This window comes from Notamacropus eugenii, chromosome 4 (genome assembly GCF_028372415.1).
Source record: "Notamacropus eugenii isolate mMacEug1 chromosome 4, mMacEug1.pri_v2, whole genome shotgun sequence".
Classification (NCBI taxonomy): domain Eukaryota; kingdom Metazoa; phylum Chordata; class Mammalia; order Diprotodontia; family Macropodidae; genus Notamacropus; species Notamacropus eugenii.
In genome coordinates, this window is record NC_092875.1 from 28675357 (window position 1) to 28690436 (window position 15080).

The 15080-nt window shown below is 39.9% G+C and overlaps 1 protein-coding gene across 3 annotated transcripts in view; it reads right to left on the reverse strand.

The window, feature by feature from the left end:
* FBXW8 (F-box and WD repeat domain containing 8) overlaps positions 1–15080 on the reverse strand; it is a 119364-nt gene that overhangs the window by 33118 nt on the left and 71166 nt on the right. For 2 of the 3 annotated variants that reach the window (XM_072600328.1, XM_072600327.1), the window contains 2 exons: positions 9084–9280; positions 6692–6898 (listed from right to left, as the gene is read on the reverse strand). In XM_072600328.1, the coding sequence (XP_072456429.1) occupies positions 6692–6898; positions 9084–9280 (404 nt within the window). The remainder of the gene's footprint in view (positions 1–6691; positions 6899–9083; positions 9281–15080) is intronic. The other variant, XM_072600329.1, reaches the window with a different exon arrangement.

Sequence of the window (15080 nt, forward strand, 5' to 3'; positions counted from 1 at the left end):
TGAGCTCATTGAGAACAAGGCCTAACTTTTTTTTTAAACATTTGTATCCCAAGGCCTGAGGCAGTGCCTTGCCTATAGGTGGTGCTTAATAAATGCTTTCTGAATGAACACACGAAGGCGGCAACTATTTGCCTTGGCTGCCATTTCTACCGTCTCCTCTCTTACTGATGTCTCTCACTTGTCACAGCTGCTGTGCTTCACCCTCCACGTCTGGCCTGGAAATCTAACCTTTGCCCTGAAGTCCTACACTGCTGCTTGGTGAGAGCCCTCACTTCCATTCTAGCCCCAGACCTGCCACCTCCCTGCCACACAATCCTCATGTACACCATCTCTCCTGCCACTTTTAGCTCTGGCAACAGTAATCAAATGAAGATGGCCATTCCTGGAAAGGGCAGGCACTTCAATCAACTGTGCTAGTGCTCCTTTACCATCCCTATACCTTCCCAGACCAATATACTTCTCCTTAGTCACCACCCCAAACCAGTGGCGTTCCACCATTAGAAGATAAGCTCCTTGAAGGTAGAGGCTAGCTTGCTTTTTGTATGTGTATCCCTAGTAAATTTGGGCTTACTCATTCAACTCTAGGTGAAGTGATGTGAATCTGCCCAAGGGCAGAGAACTAAATTCTTGACCAATTCTTGACATGCCTTCCACCTTTATTCATTATATGAGGTCTGTGGGTGGCTAGGTCTGTGGCTAACCCTAATTAACGCTTTGGGCATACCTATGATTTTGCTGATGTCAGGACTTCTGATTTGGAAACATTCCCCACAACTGGCCTTGATACAGCACTCCAGGATTTGCAAGGTGGTTGTGCCCACATCCTCACCACATCCATTTACAACAGGAATTTTTATCCTTATTCTATAGTTAAGGGGATAGCTTCAGAAGAGTGAAATGACTTGCATGGTCACATCAATTTAAAATGCTAGAGGGAAGCTGAACATTGGCTTCCACCAAGTCCAGACTTCAACCCACTATCCCAGGCTGCTTCCACCAATGCTGAGTCTCCTAGGGGCCCTGGAAGGTCATTCAAGTGCTGTCAGAGACACTTCCTTAATGATCATCTATTGCTCTTCAATCAGATAAAGGGGACTTTCTAGTAGCCTGAGGCTTTGGGGGTAGCTGTGTCTGACTGTTATTCCAGATGCCCTGGTTTAGAAGGTAGGAGCGTGAGCAGGAGGAGGACACTGATCATGGCAGCTGCCTAGTGTTTGGTGAACTAAATAGAAAGCAAAGGGATGGCCAAAGGCAAACCCTACTGTTCCATGCCCCCTTACCCCCTTCTATGCCTCCACTCCCTGATTCCCTGAAAAAGAGGAAGGAGATGGGCAGGGAACTGTGCCAGCTTTCTTTCTTACCCTTACACCTGAGCTAGAGAAGTAAATGATTTCTGCTCTGTGTGAATGGCTGATTTCAACACAAAAGAAGTTATTTTCAAAACAATACATAAGGGAAAATCCCTTTTAGTCATTCCCTTACCTTGGAAAACTCAAGTAATAACAGGAATGGGCTAGCTGGCAAGTATCTATTTACATAAACACTTCCCTACCATTTAAGCAGCACAGGTATTACCTGGTCAGGTAAATGTATTAGGCTACAAACTACAGTATGCTTCTGGATGTTGCAAGGGACAACCCTACTATGTGATGATTGTTAATGTTTTTATAAAGTCATTATTGGATCTGGAAGTGTAAAAGAGAGGCTGAAACTAGGCTTTCCTGTTTGGATTTTGGCCCTTTTGTCACAGATGACTGAGACTGAACTGTAGATAAAGTCAGGCTTTGGACTCCAGGTTCTCTCTCCCAAGCCTTCCAGTGAGTCCTTGAAGGGGAAGCCAAAGGTGCAGAAGCTAATGATCTAATATTTGGTCTCATACAAAATGTAACAAATATAACCAAACTCTAATTAAAAAGAAAAGGTTTTGCATATACACTCAGTCACACAAACTAAACAGCCCAAACATTCACCAGCAGAAGGGTCATTCTGCCCAACATTCAAAATTCCATAAGACTGTCACTCCATTTGGAACAAGAGTTCTGCATGTCCCACCCCACTCTGACGTAGTCTGGTGAAGACTATACATCCTTCTCAGAATTGTGTGTGCTGCCTGCATTCACAAGTGAAGGAAAAGCTATATTGCTGTTGGTGAAAAGAAAGATAGGATTATTTTTTTCTCATACAAGGTCATAGATGCTCTGAAATCTATCATGCACTCCTTGGGTTTGTGGACTCCAGGGTAAGAACTCCTGACATAGTGCAAACATACCCAATAAAGTGCTTTGTGTCTGCTTTTCGTTTTTTTTAACAGTCATTAGCATGTTTTCAAATGTCAGCTGTTTGGTGCTGAATACAAAAAGCATTCATATAAACGAATACGTTTATCTGTTTTCATCCGACTGTTCAACACATTCCACTATGCTACAATTCTTAATTTAAAGAAAAATAGCAACAGCTAAGGGAAGAAACAGAAAATCTGATGGAATATGACCTTAGGGGAAAAAATTCATAAAGCTAACGTACTAATCTTTTGCTGGGCTTGAAAGGAGACACTTAGAGGTGTAGACACCGGGGCAGACATTTTCAAGAGCTAGCTGGTGAATTTATAGCCACGGCCACATTTAAGAAACACTCCCACGCTAGCTTTGTAGGGAGTTGTCTCCTCTAACTGATTTCTCGTTTAAACACACCATTTATCTTCCACAGTTACATTGCTACAAGAATAAATCCATTCAAATAAGTCAAAGGGAAATAGAGTCCCACTGGAAGGCTAGATAAATGAAAATTTTAAACTGTGATGAAAAAAATCTGACAGTACAAAAGATGAAAGAATACAAAGGGAAAATATCCCACCCACCTCTCCCTAGGGTAGCACACCAAAGACAAACCTAATGCACCTTTTCAGGTGGTGAGAAGCTACCTCCCCTATTAGCAAGTGCACCAAACAAAACTTATGACCTCAGTGACTTCTCAGTCAAGCTCTGATTCAAGAAAAAGGAGAGACCATGTTCCAAAGAACACATCCTCACAGAGAGTGGAAAATTGGCCAGGAAATAGGAACCATGTTTTCTAGCTCACCAAGTACTCTAGCCCCACAAGGTAAAAGGCCAGCGAGATGCTTCAGCTTTGCCCATGGTCGGAGGGCCAGTACCCATGGCACAGATGTCCTGCCTCTAAGTCCATCCCTCTGTTACCACACTATGTCAGCTCTCCAAAGGAAAAATGGGAGTTTAAAGCCAGCACATTTCATTTGAGGAGAAAGGACATGGGAGATCAACTAGCCCCATTCCCTCATTTTAAAGATCAACAAACTGAAGCACTGAGAGATGTATTCACTTGGATTCAAACTCAAGTGCTCTGATACCAAATCCAGGCTTCTTACTGCTACATCCTAATTTGTATTTGAGGAAACTGAGTCTCTGAAAGATTAAATGGCTTGTCCCAGGTCACACAGCTACTAAGTGTCGGAGCTGTGCTTCAATCCCAATGGTCTCTCCACCATATTATACTGACTGTGTGAAGAGTCATAATAACCAAGAGAAATACAAATAAAAACAACTCTGAGTTACCAACTCACACCCATCAAATTGGCTAATATGACAGAAAAGGAAAATAATAAATGCTGGAGAGGACGTGGAAAAACTGGAATACAAATACCCTGTTGGCAGAGTTGTGAACTGATACAGCCACTCTGGAGAGCAATTTGGAACCAGGCCCAAAGGGCATAAAACTGCTTATGTCCTTTGAACCAGCATTAACACTACTACATTTTCATCCCAAAGAGATTAAAAAAAAAAAAAAAGGAAAAGAACCTATTTGTAAAAAAATATTTATAGCAGCTCTTTTTGTGGTGGCAAAGAATTGAGGGGGATTACCCCTCATTTGGGGAATGGTTGAACAAGGTGTGGTACCTGACCGTGAGGAAATCTTACTGTGCTATAAGAAATGACAATCAAGATGGCTTCAGAAAAACACGGGAAGACTTACACAAACGGATGCAGAGTGAAGTAAACAGAACCAGACCATTGTACCCAGCAACAGGAATGTTGTATGATGATCCACCATGAATGACTTGGCTCTTCTCAGCAACACAATGACCCAAGACAATTCCAGAGGACTTATGGTGAAAAATGGAGTATGGATGCAGACTGAAGCATACTTGTTCATTTTTCTTATTTTGGGGATTTGGGGCTTTTGGATCTGTGTTTTCTTTTGCAACGTGGAAGTATGTTTTGCATGACTTCACATGGATAATCTATATAAAATTACTTGCCTTTTCAAGGAGCGGGGAAAGGAGAGAATTTGGAACTCAAAATTTTAAAAAACAGATGTTAAAATAACTTAACATGTAATTGAGCAAAATTTTAAAAAAAAAGAAATCGTAATAATCAGAGACCAAGAAGATGTGTTGTTCTTCAGAAAATGGACATTGGCATAAAATAGATCAGATAGATTCATGTAATCTACAAGGGACTGGAGCCATAAAAACATTGTCTCAAAGTCACTCCCATTATTTGGTCACACTCTTCCATTTGAGGTAATTCTGTTTTTCAATGCAATAATCAAAACTAAGTAAAATTTTAAAAAATATACTGCACACTAAGAAAAAAATCTATTTTGTTCCTCTACAAAAGGTTGAAAAAAAATCAACATTATCATCAGTGCTGCTGTCTCATTTCAAAGACTTACAAAAATCCACTGGCCAAAGCGAAGGAACAGGAAAAGCTAAATTCTTCTCAGGAGAAAATACAAGTTGTACTCCAGTTGGTGGTAAGAGCAGCTCTTTTTAGTAATTATGATGGTCTGGCAATGAGAGGAGTTTGTGGGAAAATACCACCTTCCACAAGAGGATGCAGGAAAGGGAATCCTTGGCACCCTGAATTCTATAGTTCAGAGACTCATTTTAGAATAAGCAGAGATCATTACATTCCCGAGAATCAGACTACATTTTTCCTAGCTCTTCTAACTTATAGTCAACAAGACCTAGAGCACAGGGATTACTCTGGGTGTGGGAAAGAAAAGTCATAGAAAGAAAGAACATTTCAGGAAGAAGAATTCCATAAGCTGTATGACCATAGATACAGTGCTGGAAGGGACCTCAGAGATCATGTTGTGCAACCTTCTCATTATATGGAGAAGGAAACTGAGGGCCAGAGAGAAGTGATATGCCTAGGACCATCCAAGTATCAAGTGATAGAACAGGTGCTCTGAATCCCAATGCACTGTACTTTCTACCGGAAGAGGCCACCATCTCTCCAAACCTACAGTGGACTCAAACATTTAATCCACCGTTTTAAGACTTGAGATTTATCACCGCTAAATTTCAATGGATTAGATTTGGACTGAAGCTACAGCTGGGTGAGATCTTTCAGTGCCCCGCCCCAGTCATCTGACATACTGGCTGTCTCTCCCAGGTTTGTGGCATCTACAGACTACAAACACAGCCAAGCCAATGACACAAAAAATGTTAAATAGCACAGACTCCTGGGATGCTCCACTAGGTACATCCCTCCAAGGTGACAGTGACTCAGGCACAACTAATCTGAGCCTGGTCATTTAACCAGTTCTCAACCCACTCCATTCTACCGCCATCTGGCCCATGTCTTTACATCTTCTCCATAAACGTAAGAGACATCATTCAATTCTTCACTGAAATCTAGGTAAGCCATGACTAGAGCATTCCCCTGATCTATTACAACAGTAACCCTTTCAGAAAAGGGAATGTGCTTAGTCTCGTAAGGCCTTTTCTCAACACCCCCTTGAATTCTGTCAGGCGGCTAGTTGGCAGGATCCATTCTTTTTCCTTTTTTGGGAATTAGGGACATTTGACCTTTTCTAGTCCCGAGGCATTGTCCCACGCTCTATGACAGTTCTGATATCAGGGGTACCATCTTGGTCATCATTTCAGTCAGGTCTCTCAGCACCTGGGGAGACAATCCACTTGGGCCTGGTGATCTGATTACACTAAGGGAAGCAAACTGCTCTCTTAACTGTCTCCTTACATTTCTTACGATTCCCAAGTAGTCACCTTGATCCTTTTCTGTCCAGTCCAAATACTATTCATTTAGGCAGGTAAAAGAGAAGCAAAAGAAAAATCGAGAAACTCCAACTATCACCCCACATAACCCTGGGCAGCAGCCGCAGCACTGCTCTCATCCCTCTCTTTTTCCAAGTACAACTCAGAGAAAGAAAACCTTCTTGTTACCTTTGACCTTTCCTGTCAGCTTCATCTCCTAAAAGCCACAGAGTACAAGGAATAGGAAAGGTGGGGAAGCTCTGATCTAGTTCAACTCCCTCATTTTACAGTGTAAGAAACTGAGGAACAGAAAGGAAAGCTGACTCACTCAGCATTACACAGGAATACGTAAAAGAACTGGAATTCAAACACTGGGTCTTTAATTCAAAATCTGGTGCACGTCCCACTGCTCCCCACAAAATACTGAGCAGGGAAAAGATCTGATCAACATCCCAAGCTACTTGTCTCAGTGGCAGCTTGGCTGACCAATACTACAGAGGGAATCTCATGGCTTAGAAACGTGAAGTAAAACTTGCTGTGTTCTCTTCTGAACCTAAGATTCTTTGACTTTCCCACCTGGTCTAAGTGTTATCAGAATAACTCCATTTTTTCATTAGCTTTTGAAAGAATGTCAAGTTCTATCCTTCCAAACTGAAAGCAGACTATTCTCTGTACCTTGTTTCCTTCATTCATCCATCCTAAGCTTTTTACACCAAAGGCTGCCTCCTTGGAAGAGACATCCAGGCACGTGACAGGCTGGCCATACACAGAATGAAGAACTTGGCTTGGGTTCCCTGCTTTCAGAACATAAACAACATCCTCAGCCCCTGCAACTGCAGCAGGATGTCTTCCAGCATCTGGAATCAGATGAAGAAAGTTGACCTAGTAAAAGAAAAGTTTTGAAAATCTTTAACAGCTTAGATGCAGTGGCTCTTAAAATCAGAATTTAAAAGTTCAGCCAAATCCACATTTACAAAAACAGGATTTTAACATAAAGCAAAACCCCAAACTTAGTAGTAAAAGCTTCCAAACCATCTCTTTGGCTCTTCATACAAGGTACCTTGATTCTTACAAAGATTTTATCTTCAGATGAAAGAAAATAAATAAATAACCTACATCTTCATATCACCACTGTATTCATGTCACATTCATTGAAGAAAAATTAGAAGTCAAAATTAAGTGACATGTCCAACATCCCAAAGTAGCACTGCACTGACAGATAAGGCAACACATCTAGACTTTTACAACTCCATATTCCTTACTCTAACCCTTGAATTATGTGAATACATGAGTAGTACTAAGGTGAAGACGCTGTTTTCTTCTTTTATAGGTAGGAGTTACTTGTATGTTTCTATTTTTGATCCTACAAAATTAGCAAATAATTACCTCTACATTTTTTCTAATATCAAGTTTTCATTATATAGAATGGCTGTAGTAAAAAAAAATTTCTGGACATAAACCACTCTATGTTCTAACAAGAATTATATACAGTATAAATGGCATTACCCTGATAATAGGTCAAGAGGTCAAAAGCCTGAATTCTGAAGGCCATCCAAGAGAGCTTGTAATATAGCAAACACTGGTGACCTTGCTGATCCTTAATCCCCACAGCGTGAATGGCACCCTAACACCCCAAGTTACGGAAATACCACAAAGGCAGTGCTAACACTGCCAAACACTGAAATGATGACAGGCCTATCTAGAAAAAACAAAATGGCACACCAAGATGGTGGAGGCATGCAGGAAGTACAGTGCTGGTTGACAACTTCCCCTCCTCCCCATCCTGGAATAGAAATAAAACATATTTTAAAAGCTGTCTTACAATACAGTTGCTTGTATCCTTTCCTAGTTAGAATTTCTCCTTCTTCCTTCTGCTAAACTAGTGCTGCCATGACAGAAGCAAGCCAGACAACTGCTTGGGTCTCTGTTGGTGATTTAAGTTTTGTTGAAATCTTAAAGTGTGTCCAAATCATCACTGAGCTGGTTGTGACGTTTATGGGCAGCTTATTTTAAAAACAATAGTACGAAAACTGCATTTCACTAGAATGTGTTTGCTTTGTAGTTCTGCATTTACAACTCCCTCAGATAGCACAAGAATATATATGCATTAAAGACTTGGCAGCCTGTAGTGACCACATATTTCCATGACAAGTCTTAGTGTTTTTTCACAAAAGACCAAGGATATACTTTTTGGTAGCTAGAAACAACTAGACCTCCATTTTCATCCTGAAACCTACCAAGGTAGATCTCTGAAACCTTTGAGAACAACGCCAGTTACTGTGAATACCAGGTTTGAGCATGAAAGAAATATTTATGTGTGTGATCCACTCACCGGGGACCAAAAGATACACGAGCCTAACAAAATCTGTGCCAGGAGGGAAGGAGATGGGAATCAGGGCTTACTACAATCCTGGCCGATGCACCATGAACTCCCTGTTGACTTTTCTCTGCTCACTCTTTCTAACGCCAGAATCAGATTGTTTCTATTGGATCCAAATTCATCATAAAGGGTTTCAAACCATATCCAACTCTTCCTCCAAGCTTCAAAATACTCTTCAACTATAATAATGTGAAGGTTCTTTTAAAAAGAAGAAAAACTAAATTCTGAGGCAGTCTGAAATAAGCCACAGTCTAAAGAAAATACAGCTTCCGATGTGGCATCCTGTGGCAACCAATTAACCAATTAACACTGACTTAAATCTGTGTTCACTCAAGAGTTACTCCTAATTCCACGTGAGAAAATCTTGGGATGAAGAAAGCCAATTTTCAGTCTAATTTTGACCAAAAAATTTTAATTAAAGAGTGGGAGGGAAATCTCCCTCACCATATGGACTTGAATGACACTATAACACTCATTTTCACTTGAGTTTGGGGCCAGAAACTGATCTCAGATTTCTAGGGGTGAGGGACTAGTCCATCAAGGCACAGAGAGCATCAAGGCCTTCAGTGGCTATGATTACTCCCAGTCTGCTCAACATTTTCCTCCTGTCTAGAAAGTCTCTTTCAGGGCCAATTCTACCTACCAATTATATGAGGAGGAGAGAAAGTAAATGAACTAGAAACTCACCAACTTCTGAACTTCAAAATGAGCCACTGTTTCCCAATATCCCTTGTCATTGGGGCATTCCACTCTGACCTCAAAGCCAGATGCTGTAGCAATTGTGGCACCCTCTAGGCTGAGTGCCAATGCCTGTATTTTTAGGTTGTGCTGATAGCAATGGACAGGATCACGACCAATCATCAGACTCCAAACATTAACAGTCCCTGAACGGAAAGAGACAATACAAGCAATGCAATTAAGAGCATTAAATTATTCAAAAGATCAAGCTTTTTTTGTAGTAACAAAGAACTGAAAAACAAAGTAGATCCCCATTGACGAGGAAACGGCTAAACAAGTTGTGGTATATCAATCAATCAATGAACATTTATTAAGCACCTACTATGTGTCAGGCACTGTGCTAAGTGCATGAATGAAATATTTCTATACTGTAAGAAACTATAAACAATTCAGAGATTCATGAGAAGACCTATGTGAACCGATACAAAATGAAATAAATTAAACCAAGAAAACAATATACATAATGACTCCCACAATATAAACTGAAAGAATAACATGAATATCAACAAGATAAAAAATGATTCTGCGTAATTACAATGATAAAGTGTAGATGACAAAATATGCCTAACTTTCCTAAAGGTGTGGAACAATGCATATTCCACCAGACTTGATGCATTTGTTGACTGGTTTTGCTGAACTGTTTTTCCCCTCTTCTCTTTTTTATTCTTTGCTACAAGGTATGGTTCTCTGGATAGGACAAGGGTATACATTTGGAAATAACCAAAACGAAGGATAACAATACAACAAATTTAGAATGGCAGAAATAGATATAGTGCTAGAGATAGGGACCTACAAACTGGGTTGATTTCTGTGTAATTGAAATACAAAGATCCCCAATTGATAAATGGTCAAAGGATATGAACAGGCAATTTTCAGAGGAAGAAATTAAAGCTATCTATAATCATATGAAAAAATGCTCTAAATCACTATTGGTTAGAGAGATGCAAATCAAACCAACTCTGAGGTACCACATCACACCTATAAGATTGGCAAACATGACAGAACAAGAAAATGATAAATGCTGGAGAGGATGTGGGAGAGTTGGAACACTAATTCATTGTTGGTGGAGCTGCGAGCACATCCAACCATTCTGGAGAGCAATTTGGAACTATGCCCAAAGGGCTACAAAAATGTGCATACCCTTTGACCCAGCAATATCGCTACTAGGACTACATCCCCAAGAGATCATAAAAATGGGAAAGGGTCCCACATGTACAAAAATATTTATAGCAGCACTCTATGTAGTTGCCAAAAACTGGAAGTCAAGGGGATGTCCATCAATTGGGGAATGGCTGAATAAATTATGGTATATGAATGTAATGGAGTACTATTGTGCCATAAGAAATGATGAACAAGAAGACTTCAGAGAGGCCTGGAAGGACTTATATGACCTGATGCTGAGTGAAAGGAGCAGAACCAGGAGAACTTTATGCACAGCAACGACCACAGTGTGTGAGAGTTTTTTCTGGTAGACTTAGATTTTTGTAATAACACAAGAACTTCTTACAAAAAAAAAAAAAATCCCAATGGTGGATCTCAAGGCAAAATGCCTTCCACACTCAGAGAGAGAAATATGGAAGTCACTCACATAATGTAGCAGATCATGTTTGTGTATGTGTATGTGTTTGTGTATCATGTTCTGATTTGTTATACGATTTCTTTCATTTATCTTAGTCTGACTACATAGCATGACTATAGTGAAAATATACTCAATAGGAAAGTATATGTAGAATCTATACAGAATTGTATGCAGTCGTGGGGAGGGAGGGGGGTAGTGGGGGGTAGGTGGGGGGGGATAAAATCGCAATTGTATGGCAGTGATTGTTAAACATTAAAAAATAAAAATTAAAAAAAAAAAAAAAGAAATACAAAGAACTCTAAAGTTTTCCCAAGAGTCTAAAGAAAACTGAGATGAACCTTTAGTTACTGGTACATGATGCCCATGCTCCAACCACTGTGTTCTCTAAAGAGCTTTGCTATTCTTTGACCTCAACAATGATTATTTCACTTCTTTTCTTCTTAAACACACTTTTCCAAGTTTTTCTTATTTCTCTGCACTTTTGTACTCCAAAGCACACTATGACATTCTCTTTTTCAAAGAATCAACTGTTTTGGAGAGTTTTCTCCATCAATGTTCTAAATTTCCTACTCTTTCTTATCTTTCTGGTTTTTTTTTTCAAGAATGCTAATTTCCACCCCACTTTCCTCCCTTTTTTCTGCTATCTTTCCTTTTGACTTGTGTATTGTACTTTTGGATGATTCTAGCAGTTCTTGAAATTTTTCCATTTTCCTTTCCTCAGAAAGAGTATAATTTATGGTGCCACTCTGCTTTTCCTTCGAGGAATCCTCATCTGTAAAGTACTTACTCCTTGTGTACAGGTACAAAGTGAGAGCAAGGTTCTTATGTTACTTTTCCCTTGTCCTTGGCCTCTCTTGTAGGTAGCTGACTCTGCAGTGCACAGCCCCTTATCCATCCTTGGCAAAAGCTCTCTGTAGAGCCCTGGAACAAGGCGTATGAGAGGCTGGGATGTCTGACTAAATCACTCCTGAAGACCAACTTCTAGAAGCCCTAACACTGAGGTGACCTGCGGTCCCAAAGAGGCCTTACAACCACCCTGGAGCTCAGTACAGAAATTGGAGCCTGGTCCCTGAGGACAACAAAAGTGATGAATGAGTATTGTTGGGTACAGTGTTCTAGGCTTTCGATATGGCCAATCACTTTGTGGGCATTCCTTCTTATTACAGGTTCCTCTTTCCTGTTCTTCTGAGAGCTGCTGCTACCCAGGAGTATTTCCTTTTATAAACTCTGACCAGGGTACTGGGCTTTTTAAAATTTTGCACTGGTTCTCATACTTTTTAATCTGAAGTTTCAGACTTAACTTCTCTTGTACCTCTCAGAACTACCTTGGCAGACTGGTGAAGCCTTCCTCAGACTCATGCATAACATGCATGTGTAAATGCAGAAAATAAAATGGATAGGATTACAAAGAAAAATAGATAGGATTACAAAGGAAAACAATTCCAGTGAAATACAGTTATCAAAATATTTTTTAAAACAAGATCATGAATCCCAGATTAAGAACTTCTGTTCTAGAAGCACTTAAGGAAGTAAAGAATAAAGAATCCTCTTTCTTAAGCCTAGCCTGGTGCACCTTCTCTATGAAACCTACCTTGATTCTCTCAGCTGAAAGAGATCTCCTCTTTGATCTCAACCCTACTACTTCATATCATACAAGTATGCTTTATACACTCTACTCCAATAAGACTGCACTTCAATTCAACAAACATTCAAGAGCTATTCCCAGAAGGTCTTTCCTCATCCCCAGTTGATAGTGCCTCCCCAAATACTTTGTATTTATTTTGTCGATATTTCTGTAGTTATGGGTCACCTCCCCTGTATAGATCACCTCCTCCAATGTAAGGCCTCTGAAAGAACTTTTCCATTTTCTCTTCGTGTCTCTGGTAACTACCATAAATGCTGAGTACTGTCTGTTGTGAATTACCTGCTTTGGGTCAGGTCCTTGCTAGAGGTTGGGGTGGGGAGGGAAAGAAAGAAACAGGTCCTGCTCTCAAGAACCTTACTTTGCCCTCCCCCTTCATTTCATAGTTTTTGTTTTTTCCAATTACATGTAAAGATAGTTTTCAACATTTTGAGTTCCAAATTTTTTTCTCCCTCCCTTCCCTCTCCGAGACAGCAAGCAATCTGATATAGGCTATACATGTTCAATCACATTAAATATATTTCCACATTGGTCATGTAAAAAAAAAAGAATCGGAACAAAAGGGAAAAACCACGAAAAAGAAAAAACAACAACAAAAAAAGAGAAAATAGTATGCTTTGATCTGCATTCAGACTTCATAGTTCTCTGCATGTGGATAGCATTTTTCATCATAAATCTTTCAGAACTGTCTTGGATCATAATATTGCTGACAAAAGCTAAGTCTATCAATGTTGATCATTGTACAATGTTGCTGATACTGTGTACAATGTTCTCCTAGGTCTGTTCACTTCATTTTGGATCAATTCCTACAAATCCAGATTTTCCTGAAATTTGCCTGCTCATCATTTCTTACAGTATAATACATTCCATTACATTCATATACCACAACTTGTTTAACCATTCCCCAACTGACTGATAGGTATCCCCTCAATTTCCAGTTCTTGGCCACCACAAAAAAAAACTGTTATAAATATTTTTGTACACATGAATCCTTTTCCATTTTTTATGTTCTCTTTAGGATACAGACCTAGAAGTGATACTGCTGGATCAAAGGGTATGCACAGTTTTATAGGCCTTTGGACATTATAAGGACCTTATCTTCTACTGACTGGAAACTCCTGTTGGACCTTGATAGTTTTCCATTTTTGTCTCTCCAGCACTAGCAGAGTGTTTGCAAATGGCAGATAATTAGTAAACATGCTCAATTTGCTTAATTCTTATATACCATGTCGTGTCTTTCTTCTTCAAAATTCCATGGCCAAAAATATATCCTGATTCAACAGAACAAGGCACAAATAAGATATCCCAAAGTGAAAAAAACAGGACTCTCACCAGACACCCTCACTTCTAGTTCCAGTTCAATTTGTCCCCTAAAATCCATTAAGAGAAAATTACATTTTGTGAATTTTGTGAATCTGATAGGACTTGTTTTTTCTAAGTTCCACATGGTGCTTAGTATAACATGAATGCCTAATCAATCAATATTGCTAACTTCTCCTGCCTCTTTTTTCATTTATAAATTTGTCAATTTTCCTGCTACTTCTTATTCCTAGAACACACACATGGCTTTCTTCCCTTGGCAGTCCATCTTCAGTCTTTTGTTCTCTGTTCAATATACTCTTTCTTTCAACTACAAGTACTTTGGACAGGGACTTTTACCATAAAATAACATATAGTCCAGAGACAAAAAAAAAATAAATTCTTAGGCTGGTTTATGAGCATTTCCATCTGTCAGCAGAATCAGGATGTGATCAGAAATCAAACAGATCCTTCTGCTTGGAGGCAGGAGCTGCTGAACTTTCCCATGCACTGTGTTGTCTTCATACCACACTGAACATAGGAAACTACCTACCTTTGCCAATGCTTCACACTTTTTATTCTGTTCTATGAACCTTTTATTTTTCATTTTTTCATTTAAAAGAACAAAGTGAAGTGAGGAGTGGGCATCACAGGCCTTCACAGGAACATCTGCCACAAAGCGAGCTGCTTTGTGGATCTAAGATGCCCTTGGCTCCAAATGTGACCTGATCCCAGTCTGAGGCTGCTCCTCTTAAGTACGAATGCAGAACTCAGGCTGTCTATCCTACTAAAGCACAAGCCATTTGAGGAACAGGATTATATCTAGGTCCCGGGTTGGGAATATGTGGCCCTCTAGATCCTCAAGTCTGGCCCTCTGACTGAATTCAAACTTCACAGAACAAATCCCCCCAGTAAAAAGATTTCTTCTGTAAAACTTGGACTCAGTCAAAAGGCCTCCCCCAAGGACTTAGAAGGCCACAGATTCCACACACACACCCCCACTCCGCCCTATCTAGGTCAACACACATGGGGTACTGGATAAATGCTTGTTGATCAGTCTCTCCCCTAGATGCCATTGCTGAGAATGCCTCATGCCTGCCCACCACTGCCCCGGGGTAATTTATCCTATTTTGGCCACAACAACCAATTAAACAGGCAGAAATCAAAATGACTTCCAGGCTAGTGTTCACTGCTTACATAAAGCTGGAAGCAAATCCTAGTAAATAATTATAATTCCATAAATACTTGATTGATGTACATTACCAAAATTACTCAATTTTTAAATTGTAGATTATTTACCATTTCTTATTTCTACCGCAGCAGAATGCCAGCCACTTAAAGACAAAGACTATTCTGATATAGTTTTTTTCCCCCACTGTATCCCCAGCACCCAGCACCCAGCACAGTGCTAAGACCACAGTAGGAG